The sequence below is a fragment of the Gadus macrocephalus genome, chromosome 15 (assembly GCF_031168955.1).
Source record: "Gadus macrocephalus chromosome 15, ASM3116895v1".
Lineage (NCBI taxonomy): Eukaryota > Metazoa > Chordata > Actinopteri > Gadiformes > Gadidae > Gadus > Gadus macrocephalus.
In genome coordinates, this window is record NC_082396.1 from 20,126,553 (window position 1) to 20,141,354 (window position 14,802).

The window sequence follows — 14,802 nt, forward strand, 5'->3', positions numbered from 1 at the left end:
ACCATGAAAACACTCTTTCTGCCTTTTTTCAGGCTAGGATGAACCGATTTCAATTTTTTTTTCACATTTATAATACATTGAATTATTTAATTCATAAAACCTTCATATTCCCACCGGTGAAGTATCTCTTTAAGTTGAGGTCTTCCGAGCGGGGGGGGGGGGGTGCTACGGTGACGGTTTCGGGTCGCCCTGGCGATTGCTCCTGCGCCCCCTCCGCTCGCCTATGCCGATCGCCGGCCCTGGCCTCAACCATATGATTGTTTCAGGACTAATAGGCCAACCTCTACTCACCTGGGGCCTCATGTACTAAGGTTGCGTACGCACAAAAACGTGGCGTACGTCCTTTTCCACGCTCACGTTCAGATGTACAAAACGTGAAATGAAAAAAAAACGTAAAAATGTGCGGTCCCCACGCCAGCTCCAGAGCTGTCGTACGCACGTTTCTACAGCTATTGTTCCTTTGGCGACACTTAGAGGTGACGCTGGGAAACTGGGAAAAAAGGTGAAAACAATGACTCATCAGAGTGATTTGCACATCAGAGACACACTAATGAACAATTAACACACCTTGCAATTATATGGGTGGCTATAAAAGCATGCGCAATGGATGAAGAAAATTGTTTTAAAAATGGCTGTGTTAGCGTTGTTAGAGGACATCGCAAATGGTCAAATCCGAAGGGAACGTATATTTAGGGAACGCGAGGACTTACTCGCAAATGATGATGATTGGCTCATGAGCCGATTTCGTTTCCCCAGGCCAGTATTACTGGAGCTGTGCGCAGAGCTGCGGCCGGCCCTAGAGCGCCACACAGCCAGGAGCCAGGGGTTGTCCGTGCCCACACAGGTGCTGACCACGCTGGGGTTCCTGGCAACAGGGGCCTTCCAGCGGGAGCTGGCCGATCGGTCAGGAGTGTGCCAGTCCACCCTGAGCCGAGCCATGCCAGCTGTGTGGGACGGAATCATCCGAATGTCATACATCAAATTCCCATACAATGCTGTTGAACAGGCCCACATTAAAGCGCAATTTGCAGCAACAGCCGGTTTCCCTAATGTAATCGGAGCTGTTGACTGCACACATATTGCCATAAAAGCGCCATCACAGGATGAATTTGTTTACGTCAACAGGAAACACTTTCATTCTATCAATGTCCAAGTCATATGTGATGCGCAAATGCAGCTTCTTAACATCGTGGCAAGGTGGCCTGGTTCAACGCACGATTCATTCATTCTGACCAACAGCATGGTTGGGAACAGGCTGGAGGCTGGCACTGTGCGCGATGGGTGGCTTCTGGGTGAGTAAATGCTTTATTTGTGTAATTGTCCCGTATGTATAAACCAGCGTAATGCACATCTGGGGCTTGTGCACATCCAAATATCATGTTTCTCTGACGTGTTCAGTATTCACGTCAGTAAAAGCGGGCGTAAAGTTAGAAATGTCGCCCGCGGTGCACTTCTGCATTCATTCATTGTGTGGTTTTTACGTTGTGTATTGTATTCTGCCTTCATCTGACCCCAGGGGACCGTCGTGGCTGATGACCCCTCTTACAAACCCCAACACCGACCAAGAGAGGAGGTATAATGACCTCCATTCCCGGACGAGAATAGGCCTAATTGTGGAGAGGGCAATCGGCCTGCTGAAGGGACGGTGGCGATGCCTGGACAGGTCGGGGGGGATGCTACTGTACAGACCTGAGAAGGTGTGCCACATTGTGAGGGCCTGTGGCGTTCTCCACAATGTGGCACACCGCCATGGCATACCACTGCCAGAGCAGCACAACCCCCCACTGGAGGAACCGGATACCGGACCCGTCAACTGCAACCCACCCCGAGGAGCCATACGGGCCCGGCAGAATGTGATTTCAAGCATGTAAAGAGGCAAGGACAGAATTTACTTTGACACAAGTGTATTTATTGACGCGCTTATGTCACTGAGTACATTCATAAGCCGATCAAGGCGATCATTAATGCCACCGATGGCTCTGACGATTTCTGCCTGTGACTCCAGCACAGCTCAGAGGCCTGTTTCAGGTAGCTGGTTTAACATACTCTGAGTTTAATCCTGCGCTCTGAGTTGGTTGACTCAGAGTTCAGGGTTGAAAAGCAACTCTGGGATTTCGGTTTCAGAACAGGTGATCAGCGTTGGGTTAATCAACTCTGAGTATGTTCACTCTGGGTTGAGGGCGTGCCTGTTGACTATGAAGAGCCATCATCAATGGATCCCTGATAACATGATCAAACATGGACCAAAAGCGTAGATCCACTTACTTTTCCCCCACGGAATTGGAAATTCTAATGAACGCGTATGCTCCCGCGGCAGCGAGAGCGTGAGAGAGAGCTCGGCAGGCAATAGCTGAACAAGTCAATGCGTGAGTAAAATAAATTAGTAAAATAAAAATAAAAATAAGAGGAAAGTTTAATATCTTCCACTTATTCAATATGTAATTTGTGTGCGTGTGCGTGTGCGTGTGTGTGTGTGTGTGTCAATTTACGCAGGAACAACCCGAGTTGCCCCAAGAGGACTTGGCAGCAAATGAAGATGAAGTACAAAAATATGGTTCAAACAGGTAAACTAATGTTTAATTGAAATCAAATCAATTGTGCTGTTTTGCCTGCTCTACCTAATTTAACAGCTATATTCAACATGTGATGGGCCTATATTTAAGCAGGAAATGTAAGTAGTACATTTCTCAGCCACCCCAACACTGCCAATATTTAATAGGATTTAGATATATTAGAAGGCTACTCCTAGGCAAAATGCATTATATATATATATATATATATATATATATGTCTTCAAAATAGCGCTTACTGAATATTAGGGTAACATTTTCCTCCATGTTAGCAAATCGAAAAAAAGCAGAGCCCCGGCAGACTGGAGGGGGTCCACCTCTGCAGCCCTCACAGAGGCTGAGGAGATGGCCCTCAGCCAACAGAGTATGGGTCCTGTGGCTGAGGGCATCCCTGGGGGGAGCTCCTCACCAACCTCCATGCAATTGTAACAATTCTTCACCTTCCACAGATTATTAATAATGTCTTTGTAATTGCTGAACACAACCGTTAATGTCATTACAGGAAGATGATGGAGAAACATTGTCTGCGGCATTCGAAAGGGAAGAGGAAAGGCCTATTGAGGTTAACACCTTTTAAAAATAACCTCTAAAAGTTGATGATAGCGTTGTACAATTTAAAACTGACATCTTCTTTCTCTCAAACAGGATGAAATCGAATCCAATGAGAGGCCATCCACTTCTAAATCACAGCTTACCTCTGTAAGATTCTCCCTGGAATTATAATGAAACGCTCTACTTGGCACTGTGAAATCCAATCTCATCTTTTGCATTCCTATAGCTTCCAGTCAAAGACTTATATAAAATCTATCTAGAAAAGCATATACACAAAGCAGACTTGGAAATGGACCACCTTAGGCAAAAGATGCAAAAGGATGCTTTGGAGATCCACATTTTGGAACATAAGTTAAAGGTGGGTGAGGTGCAAACTGGGATACTGTTCCCTGCTCTAAAAACATACCCAATATGAATGACTTTTTTTGTGCTTTCAGGAAATAAAGAAATCCTCATAAAAAGTAGATTGTCTTTATTAGAACACGGGCTGTGGTTGGACAAGTTATTTTGTTGAACAGTTTACTCAAAGGGTTTTACTCCAGTGAACAATGCAGACGATTATGCTGAGCATGTGCATGTAGTGAAGCATCTGGTTAAAAGCAGTAGGCCTACCAGGGTATTTTCTGCCCTGCATTCTTAATATGCGTTTCTTGACTTGCAGCAGTTATAGGTCCGTGGTTAGCCAGCTACTCTGATCATTGGAAAGCCACAACGTTAAAGTGACTGTAGTAGCCTACAGCGCGGGTGGGATGCACGGGGCGGATCATTCTGCAAATGCGTTAATTGCGTTAAAAAAAAAAACATAAAAGCATGCCCCCGCTGCGTTTGAGAGTTAACATGGGGGCTGAGAAGGTGGTCTGATAGATTGCGCTGAAAAACGATAGCGCTCGTGAAGAATATTTTCAGGAAAATAAAGTGTATCCAGCCGGCGTCTTAATAGAGTGGCGAAGTCACGCCCCTTCCGGTAGGGCTCATGGGACCTATGAGATCGAAAAATATGAATGGGTGTCAATGGAGAGAAAATAATTATTTTCTGGTCCCAGTCTTTATATGCCCTGGATTACACATATGTTGTTTGTGGATTTAAATGATAATTTTTCATGCAAAGAAAACTAAAAATGTTCGTGAAGAAGTTTGATAATTTTAGGTTTTATGTGAGGCCGCTTTGTGAACTACAGCTCTTCGCTGCTCTCGACGCATATGATATACGTCACCACACCCGCCCTTGGAACTCGGCACAGAGATGGCGATCTCTCTGCCCCACTTCACCGCTTTTTCCAAGGGGAGGATAAAAGCATCGAAAGAGGTGAAAACCATTATAAGTCGGGGCACGTGCAGAGTTTCAGTTATGCCGATGGGAAGATTGTCGGTCTTCTCCACGCCAGTCGCAGGGAGCGTGACGTCACATACGAGCCGTGTAGTCTTTCTCGTTGTGTTTTCTCTACAGCCTTTATCTGAACAATTGCACAATAAACGGTCGAACTCTTTGCATGAAAAATTATCCTTTAAATCCACAAACAACATATGTGTAATCCAGGGCATATAAAGACCGGGACCAGAAAATAATTATTTTCTCTCCATTGACACCCATTCATATTTTTCGATCTCATAGGTCCCATGAGCCCTACCGGAAGGGGCGTGACTTCGCCACTCTATAATCGTTCCTCACGGAGATTCCCTCTGAGGATCGCAGCCTCTACGTCCGCAGGCTCTCGTAGAAAAGGACATGGCATTTCTAACACTTCCTTCTGTCGGAGAGCTGCCTTCAGCCTTATAGACAACAAACTCATAGTAGGTCTAACCACTAGTGGTGCCGAGATGATGCCTCATGAAACGTCAAAGCCTCAAAGCCAGATGAACCACCTAAGTGGTTCGTGCTCGAAGCTTCAAATGAGTACGCTAGGGACATCTAGTGGTGAATGAAATTATGACAACCCAACCCAAAATGTGATTTTTGCTTCGTGTGCCGATACAACATTAAATCATTTGAGAATTGAAGTCATTTCAGTGATACATGTGTGTGAGTGTGACATTCATAAAATGGCACAGAGCTCATGCTAGAAAATAAATCATTTGGCAAAAGTGTGTCTTAACAGACGCTTTTATCCAAAGCGACTTACATCGGTAAATACACACATTGACACACCGACGGCAGAGTCAACCATGCAAGGCGACAGTCAACTTTGGAGGGAGGTGCAGGGGGGGTAATGTTTCACGTAGCTCCCTACGTGATGTTTACACAATGTGTGATGTTTCGATTGATACTACAGAAAATGCAATGCTCAAACTACTACGATCACAGACTAGTGGTATATTGAATATACCACAAGGTTGTGATCGCATACGGGACATCTTTATAGTCGAAATCTCCCGACTGAACCCATATTTCGAAGCAGAAGCCCGAGGCGAAGCCTCGAACGTCACACCCTACGTCATTTTGCCAACGTGAATCCTACTCGAAGCGGAGCTTCGCTGGGGGAGGAGCCGAGATACTCGACACACGCCTCGATGCCTCGACGCAAAACGTAACATCACTACTAACCACCTCCCGAGCAGGTTAGACCCACGGCGTATGTTGCCGCAGCAACTAACTCTCGGTTGCGCTGAACCTGCTACCTGAAACGGAAAACCCAGAGTTTCCATTAACTCAGAGCGAACAAACTCGGGGTTGCCTCAAAACCAGCTACCTGAAACAGGCCTCAGGTGAGGACACGGCCGGTCGGGTGGTCAGCAGATGAATTCGAGGCGCCGCGTGCGACGGAGGAGACGCCGGGGCCGACGGAGCAATCCGTGCCCTCTCCTTGCTTGTCTATTCAAAAATAAAAAATTTAAGTTAATAAACACGAGTCAAAGTCTTTAATATCCTGGCATCTTTACGCACGACTTATGTGTATTGTAAGCAGCCAATTGTATGACCAGTATAATTACAGCATTTATGACTTCAGCATATTTACCTTGGGGATGATCGGTGTCCCCTTCATGGGCTCCCACCACTCCGGTGAGAGCTGTGTCACCGATCAAAGCGGCCACTCTCAAATTGAAGGGGGAGAGTTTCCCCACTCCCGTCCCCCCACCTGTTGCGGTCACGCTTCGGCGGTGGGCAGAAACCCTCCGCTTCACCTCCACCTTGAGGTCTGACCACTTTTTTTTAATTTCAGAGTGTGTGCGCTGCTGAGACCCAAGGGCGTAACCATGGTTTAGACATTGGGGGGGTCCAATTTTTTATTATTATTTGTTAAGTGCATTGCCTACAATTCTATATTTATATATGAAAATGTGGACATTTAGAGCATAGTTTCGAGGACTACATTGACCATTTGAATTCACATCTAAAGGAATAGTGTAATAATGTAATGTCTGCCCCGCCCCCCCCACACACACACACACACGCACACATACACACACACTTTGTTTTGGTTAGTTGCTTACTGACCTTAAACACACCTACCAATTACAATTATGCTCTTCCAGTAGTACTGTAGCAAAAAGGATAGCTTCCAATGGAAAAATACCACATACCCAAAGCATGTAATAATGTAATGTCTGCCCCGCCCCCCCCCCCCCCCCCCCCCCACACACACACACACACACATACACACACACCTGCCTGCATTGTGACCACACGTCATTTTATCAGAAAAAACAGCGACTCATATTTTAATTAGGCTACTCGTTTTATTTGCTCACACATTTAGCTCGGTATCAAGCTACTAATTGTCTGGAGAAAAAAAAAACGTGTACGCTCGGCTGCTGGTCCAGTTTTATCCGCTTTTTAAGTAACCTTAAATTGTCCGTTACCTCCTCTCCAACACGTTAAATAACGTTACTTACATTCAAATGACTCACCTGATCACCTGCATGTTCAGAGCATGTCCCTGTCTGGCCACTGCTTTCAGCATGCCTGTCTCTCTCCTTCTCTCTCTGTGCTGCCTGCATCGTAACCATGTCATTTTATCAAAAGAACAGCGACTGACCTTCATGAGCTATATTTAATATTCTGCTTTTACGAGGCTACTCGTTTTATTTGCTTACTCAAAGCTCGGTATCAAGTTACTTACTGTCTGAAAAAAACTGCTTGGCTGTTGGTCCAGTTTCTTCTGCTTTTTAGGTAACCTCAAATCCTCCATTACTCAACTTTTCTTTCTTGGCTCTCACTGAAGAAAGAGTGTGGGGTAACCATGACAACGCAGAAAGTCGCGAGGTGGTTTCAAACTAAATCGCACAAGTGTACAATTAGGAGGGGGATTCACACACTTAACAAACGGAAATAAATTGAAAATAAATAAGACATAACAAGAGACCGATCCATTGACAGGGTTCATAAAAAGAGAACATATATTTTACATTTTATCCTGCTGTATATTGGGGGGGACAGGTTAGTATTTTCTCAACATTGGGGGGGACACGACCCCCCCAAAGAATGCGTGGTTACGCCCTTGCTGAGACCCCACTGCATTGACGGCCTCGCAAACACGCTCCCACTCACTTCTCTTTTGTTTTGCATTTATTCCTGTTGACAGGGTTCCAAATAGCATATGCTTGCGCATTTCTACCTCGTGGAGCAAAATCTCGAGCTCAGACTCCGGTGATCGGATTAAGAGGTGAATCTCAGGTCCAGAGGCCTATTTAAATGAAATTGCATATTTAAATGAGGGCGTGGACAGGGAGGAGTTTGGCACCTCGGCATGTGCGCTCAATTCCACGTTGATCGAGATGTACAAAAGAAACGTGCTTGGATCCATGCGTTCGCACACTTTGATACATCTGAATTTATTTGTGCGTAAGACAGTTTCTGGGTTTTGGCGTACGCCAAGTTTCAGTATGAAATCCACGCAAGTCTTAGCACATGAGGCCCCTGGGGTCTCATTTATAACCGTTGCGTACGCACAAAACGGGGCTGAAATTGGCGTACGTGACTTTCCACGCTAAGGTTGTGATCTATAAAAAACCAACTTGACGGGAAAATGTGCGCAGCCCTAAGCAAACTCTGACCCATGCGTACGCATAGTTCAGAGGAAAAGGAGAATTGGCGACACAGATGGTGTGGTGGTGAACTGAAGTCAGACCGAAGAATTGTAGAGTGAGAAGAATGATTATGTTTCATCATCTCCCTTCATTAATTTAATTTCAACCCGTATCATGCGTTACATCTATGTAATCAGAATAATTTAAGTCAACTGCGTTATTTCTCAGTTATAACTCCAGAAACATCTCCTTAGAATATAAATTGAAAAAAGTTCTACAACATCCTAGACCTGGCTGCAATCAATGCACACATTCTGTACAAACAGTGCATGGACGTCAACATGACCAGAAAGAGATTTATTCTGGAGCTTGTGAAACAGCTGTGTGCGCCTAAGAGAATGGCCAGGGGTCGCAGTTGACTTAATAATTTAAGTCAACTGCGTTATTTCTCAGTTATAACTCCAGAAACATCTCCTTAGAATATAAATTTAAAAAAATTCTCTATATTTAATCCCGTCACTCCATACTGTCCACTGACGGCGCGACTGCATGGAATAAAGCATCTGTCCAACATGTGTCAATAACATAATATTTTTATGTGACACTGTAAACAGGTAATCAAATGTCAATTAAGTGTGGAAAACCAAGCCACACTCCTCATCACAATCGTTGTCCGTTACTCTTGATGCTTTTCATGACAAATCATGCATTAAAAAGGGGTTATGTTCAAGAACATTTTACGTGGGTGATTACAAACTGATTATCCAAGGTGTTCTCGGTCAGTCTTATTACCGTAACCCTATAAATACAGAGGTGAGCGCCGTGGTAATGCTGCACCATATGGCACTTCTGGCGGACCATGCAAATGGCAGGATTCGGAGGGAGAGGGTCTTTAGGGACCATAACACTAGGCTACATAAAAATATGTAACTATGTCAGACCAATTCTTTTTTAATTCTGGGACTGTGCGCTCCGTGCTACTGACAGAGTTCACTGCTGCAGCAACATGTTGCCACTCACTCTGCTTTTTGTTGTTGTCGATCCCAATCCCGTGACCGCCGAACAAAACTACCTTTCGGGCCTCCATCTCACCCACAAGTGTCTCCACTTCAACCTCCGTGAAATTTCGCTTTTCTCAGTAGGCCTATTTCTGCCATTGTTTCCGACAAGACATAATACTTGCATCTGAGTCTGTTTTATATGCAGATCGAATTCATGAGGTCATTTGCATTGACCATTTATGGTTAAAAAGGGGCGTGTACAGGGCGGAACGTGAAGCTGATTCAGCTGCGCACACTTGTAGGCACTCAGTGATTTATTTTCTTTCTCTACAAACTTTGGGACCTATCTCCTTTCATATTCATAGCTTTGGGTATGCACTTCTTTTCAGATTTTTTGAATATTTTAAACATTTTAAGATATTCTACTATTAAAATATTAGCTTTTTTTTTTAAACATGAGAGTCAATGGGAGGACTCTGGTAGGCCTACTTCAACTGGAGGAGTGGACTGCCATGGATGTGCAGGTTTACTCCATTTAGACTTTGAACTTTTGTTCAAATCCCTTCACTTGAGTTAAGCCATTTAACATTCCTTTATGTCTTAATGTATGTGGCTTTATTAAAAAAATATTTTCAACCTCACTTTGTACTACAGAACTCACCGCATTTTCTGCAGGAAATGCATTTTCTAGTTGATACTTGTTCCACCGTTACCTCCGTCCTCCTCCCGACCCATCTTATACACAACCCCAAAGAGCACATGTTCACACTTCTCTCATATCAAGGAACAACAGAAGCCACAGAGAGACACATTGACCCAGTCTGCACGTTTCTAGAGTGTCCAGTGAGAGCAAAGGTAAAGTTTTTGAAAACACTATATTTCAGGAGGATTCAGAAGCCCAAGCTCTTATAGCTATTAATATTTTCTTGCTCTTAAGCCAGAGCAGCATATCCAAGATGGTACTAAAAAAAGTAACTAAAAGTTGGCATGGATCGTTATCATTGGGATAACACGCCCCCCTCTGTCCTTAAAGGACAATTCCGGTATTTTGAACATTGAGCCCCCTTTCTGGTTTGTTTAGGATGAAATAGAGTGGGTGACACCGAAATTTGAACTATTAGTCCTTTCTCGGGTATTTGGCTCATTTTGAATCGCTCCTGCCTGCTTCACAATGGTTGTCTGTGTGCATACACAAACCTGTCAACCCAGCAACCCTAAACGTTCGTTTTCAAAAATGTGCAAGTAACCGAGTGGTTAGTGGCATTCGTGAAGTTTAAAAAAAAACTATCGGCGCAATATATGGTTTCTGTCGTGTTTTATTGCACATTTATCGCCAGTTGATTTCAGTTGGAAGACTCATTACTGCACGATGATATTACTCCGCCGAACCGGAAAGGTGGGCTGTTTACGTTGGTTTGAAGTCTTGTACCGTGAGCACTTCGGATTAGGGAAAATCACATAGAAAATCACTGAAAATGGATTATGAAAGGTGGCTTCTGGAGGACGCACTCGATTTTGACGGCAGAGGATATCGTTTTGAACCAGAATTCACCCAAGAGGAGCTACGTGAGATGGAGGCTAGGGCTACGGAGGCGCCTGAAGCTCCGGCTGGAGTGGTCCCCCCAGGATCACGGGCGGGTGGTGTGCCTGTGGGAAGTGCAGGCAGATGCCGACGGAAGTCGAAAGTAGGTGCTGCACGGAGTGGGACCTTGTGCGGAAGTTTATATGCGGTTGTGAGGTATCTGAAAAAATAGTTCAATTTAGCAACTAACACGGACAGAAACCATATATTGCGCCGATATAATTTTTTTAAACTTCACGAATGCCACTAACCACTCGGTTACTTGCACATTTTTGAAAACGAACGTTTAGGGTTGCTGGGTTGACAGGTTTGTGTATGCACACAGACAACCATTGTGAAGCAGGCAGGAGCGATTCAAAATGAGCCAAATACCCGAGAAAGGACTAATAGTTCAAATTTCGGTGTCACCCACTCTATTTCATCCTAAACAAACCAGAAAGGGGGCTCAATGTTCAAAATACCGGAATTGTCCTTTAAACTCTCAGCCAAAAACAAATGCATATAATATAAAGGGAACGAAGTGGGTAGTGCAGGCCAGCTGGTCTCAGCACTGGAAGGACATGCAAGAATGATGTGGCTCAGATTCCTCTGAGCCAGTAAGTCCTTCAAGTTATTTTTCAAATGTATTTGGGGATTGACCTTGAGTATGCCAAGTGAGCAAGTTCGTAAGTGAAGTGAAGATTAGTTGATGAGTTTGATCTTTTACCAAAGTAGTAGGGCAGCCTTCAGGTCATGTAATGAGATTATTTTTTTGCGCATTCCATCAATCAGAAGGATCCACAAAAGCTATAGGAACAGCTGAGGGAATTTGTTTGCAAAAACTGAAGGCTACCTGCCCAAGCGCTCATATTTGACACTGCCAGTGTCATCCATCCCATATTTGAGAAGTAACCATATGGCCTCGAGGAAAAGTGGAACCTCACCTTCCAAAGGAAGATTCACCAACTCACGTTAGTGTTCAACTGTTTTGGTTAGTCAGCTCAGATATTGTGTTTACATTTGATTTGTGGTCAAGCTGTTTCCTACTGTGCTTTCCCCAAATCCAAGAAGAGTGAATGTAACGCACAGCCAATAAAAACAGGCCCTTCTTTTACTTTGTAAAACATTTGCATTAAACATAATAAAATGTAAAAATTTTAAATGATTATTAACACACTTGACATATGTACAAGGAAGAGGGATTCAGAAGTTATTTGTTAAAAAACACAAAATGACTATTTGAATGCAATGTTTTACAGGTTATGAGGATGGGGCTCGTCTTTGAGGACCCAGCGACGTTTGTTGAGTTTAAGATGATGCTTTCATCCCAGTATGAGGGACCCTCAAAGGAAGTTGGGGTTGCCATGCCTTCCGCTTCAGGCAAGGGGCGGTCAGATGACAACAAACTGTCGAAGCAGGAAATTACTGCCATATCCGGAGTACCGCAAAATCAGAAAAACGTTTATTTCTAATTTCTTAATGATTTGGGTCCTTTAATATAACAAAACCTCACTGTTCTGATTTAAATTTAGACAAAATGACTCTTCCTCTGTACTATGCGTCAAAGGTCCATGGTCAGCTTTTTAAATGTTGATTTTCTGCAGGGTGTAACGATTCAAACAGTTCGGCTCTAAGTCTGGATGGGGATGGTGTTCTATGCATGTAGGGGAGACTGGAGCCTGTTTACGTTGTGGTACAACCTAATAAGGAAAATAATGCAGTTCTACAATAGAACAAATAACTTATTCGGCAACATGTTTGCATTGGGCAAGTGTTGATAGGAAGCAACAAACATCACACACACACACACACACACACACACACACACACACACACACACACACACACACACACACACACACACACACACACACACACACACACACACACACACACACACACACACACGGTTTAATATAAACAACACTGTACAAGGTAGTTACAAGGTAGGCCTAGTTGTACGCACTGCATGCAGACTCTCAAATCCAAGGCTCCATTATGATTTTTTTTCTATTTGCATACTAATACAAAGATTTACAATTATTAGAATTAGGACCCTTGCCGAAACCCATGGGTGATGTATGATGCATGTGGAAGGAAGAAAATGTATTGATTATTTATCACATCTGATCACATCATGCTGCTAGCAAAAAAAACTCTTACTAAGAGAGGGTCAATACTGAATAAGAGGGAAAACGGTGTGTGGCTTCAGTTTGTCTGCACCGCTCAAGTCCTTGAGCGACACCACCACCAAGCATCCAAGGACCTCGGCACGTAGCTTCTTCATCAGTTCGCATGCAGCAAACAGGGTCCCTTGTAAAACAGAACACAGACGGCAGACAACCAAAACATTTAAAGCAGTTCTGTTTCATGTTTGGTGCATGTTCATTTATCAATATGGTAGCGATGGATTGTTAAATTCTACTTTTAAAAACACAGAAATAAACAACGTCAACATTTCATAAAAACATATTTTCTCACCTCCAGTGGCCAAAAGATCATCAATAAGAATAACTTTCTGTCCAGGGGACACAGAATCTTCCTGAACTTCAGCCTCAGCCTATGTTAGAAACAAAACATTATCTTACCAATAAAGTCACTCACATAGAGGGAGGGGGAACCTAATTATTCTTGTCTAACTGCACATTTCAATCATCAAGTATCCTTATTTATAGTACATAAATAGTAGGCTCTAAAGTATGGTGTTTACCAAAATAATCCTTACATAATGACTACATTTATACTTTGAATAATCATTAAACTGAGAACATCCAAATCCACCTTACCGTGCCATACTCCAACGTGTACGCCACAGACACAGTAGGCCCTGGCAGCTTGCCTTTCTTCCTCACCATAACAAAGCCTACTCCTAACCTCTGTGCCAGAAGAGGGCCGAAGAGGAACCCACGAGCATCAATACCTGTGGTAAAAGAAGTTTTCACATTGTATTAATCTGATTGAACAATGATCTGTGAGAGATTAATAACCTTGTTGAACTAAATATTGATTTAATTGTTGGAAATGGTGTTAGTAAAGAGTTAAAATTAGTTTTGTGGGATTTTTGGGTTTCGGACAATTTATAGAAATTAAATCAAGCACCGGGTCGAATTTACCAAAGATGAGCAGGGGGGTTAAAGGCACCCAGTGCAACTTTCGAGGCTTAAAAATAAACATTCAATTTCTAGTCTTTTTTACACGTAGTAAGTTTCAATAACTCCATACCATTACATACCGACATTCAAGCAGCAAAGATGAGACGTCGTTGTGTGGTGAGAACTGATAGAAAATCGATAACAACAACAATGCCGCCATTTTCTTTATTTTTTGTAACCTACAATAAATAAAGCAGGCTTCCAGTCAATGGAAAAATGGCTTCTCCCCACCGGCGATTGTTGTTGTTTACGATTTTCTATCAGTTCTCACCACACAACGACGTCTCATCTTTGCTCCTTGAATGTCGATATGTAATGGTATGGAGTTATTGAAACTTACTACGTGTAAAAAAGACTAGAAATTGAATGTTTATTTTTCATTGAATGTTTACATAAAGTTGCACTGGGTGCCTTTAAGGGAGGTGTATGTGTGGCGACATGACGGCTACTTACCAACTATCAGATCAACCACCGGGTGGCACTCTAGGACGTGTTGTTCAAACAGATCGATCACTGCTGTCAGTGCTGCTGGACTTTTCATTATAGGGCAAATATCTCTGCAAATTAAACACATCATGTTTCGAACACACGATGTCAGCCTCACACATAACGTAAACCTACATATAGATTAATCAGCAATGGTCTACTTTACGTTATATAACACATATTATTTATTTAACCGTTATTACACTAGATAGCAACTCAAATGTACGCACCTGAAGAGAATCCCTTCACTTGGGAAGTCGGGGAACGGTCGGATACATCTGCTGATTAGATCCAACTTTGATTCATCTTTACTTTCTGCCATTTTCACACTGAGGCACTTCCAGATCCGAGCGGAAAGCGTGTCGCATGCGCATGCGTGTTCTCCATCAGGGCTCGGGGCTCGATTATGTTTCCTTGTGCTCCTCGATCGCCCGCCACAGACATGCCCACAGAGCGCAACAGTTTGGTTCCGGAAGTGAAAATCCCGTCATATTCTGCATAGAGATTTTGATTAG

General features: G+C 43.5%; 1 protein-coding gene and 2 long non-coding RNA genes across 5 annotated transcripts; 1 reads left to right on the top strand and 2 right to left on the bottom strand.

The window, feature by feature from the left end:
* Positions 1 to 3,045: 3,045 nt before the first annotated feature.
* On the top strand, positions 3,046 to 3,481 carry LOC132473824 (uncharacterized). The gene is made up of 2 exons (XR_009529480.1): positions 3,046 to 3,132; positions 3,216 to 3,481. It is a non-coding gene; the product is annotated as an uncharacterized LOC132473824 (long non-coding RNA).
* A 6,905-nt stretch (positions 3,482 to 10,386) lies between these two features.
* LOC132473094 (uncharacterized) lies at positions 10,387 to 11,147 on the bottom strand. The gene is made up of 2 exons (XR_009529250.1): positions 10,721 to 11,147; positions 10,387 to 10,684 (listed from the first exon to the last, which is right to left on the bottom strand). It is a non-coding gene; the product is annotated as an uncharacterized LOC132473094 (long non-coding RNA).
* Positions 11,148 to 11,739: 592 nt separating this feature from the next.
* On the bottom strand, positions 11,740 to 14,700 carry aprt (adenine phosphoribosyltransferase). 3 transcript variants are annotated; one of them, XM_060073051.1, is made up of 6 exons: positions 14,518 to 14,700; positions 14,255 to 14,358; positions 13,436 to 13,569; positions 13,131 to 13,209; positions 12,873 to 12,962; positions 11,740 to 12,349 (listed from the first exon to the last, which is right to left on the bottom strand). In XM_060073051.1, exons 1-6 carry the CDS (start codon positions 14,607 to 14,609, stop codon positions 12,333 to 12,335), a joined length of 516 nt encoding a protein of 171 aa, XP_059929034.1. In that variant the 5' UTR covers positions 14,610 to 14,700; the 3' UTR covers positions 11,740 to 12,332. The 3 variants fall into 3 exon arrangements, with proteins under 3 accessions (XP_059929034.1, XP_059929033.1, XP_059929032.1); XM_060073050.1 differs by having other exon boundaries at positions 12,813 to 12,962; positions 14,518 to 14,698; XM_060073049.1 differs by having other exon boundaries at positions 11,740 to 12,962; positions 14,518 to 14,698.
* Positions 14,701 to 14,802: the final 102 nt, after the last annotated feature.

Coding starts and splice junctions, on each gene's coding strand:
- aprt (XM_060073050.1), bottom strand. CDS start 14,609: ATGGCAGAAAGTAAAGATGAATCAAAGTTGGATCTAATCAGCAGATGT. Junction 14,359..14,517: donor AGTGAAGGGATTCTCTTCAG/GTGCGTACATTT, acceptor TTTAATTTGCAG/AGATATTTGCCCTATAATGA. Junction 12,963..13,130: donor TGATCTTTTGGCCACTGGAG/GTGAGAAAATAT, acceptor CTGTTTTACAAG/GGACCCTGTTTGCTGCATGC.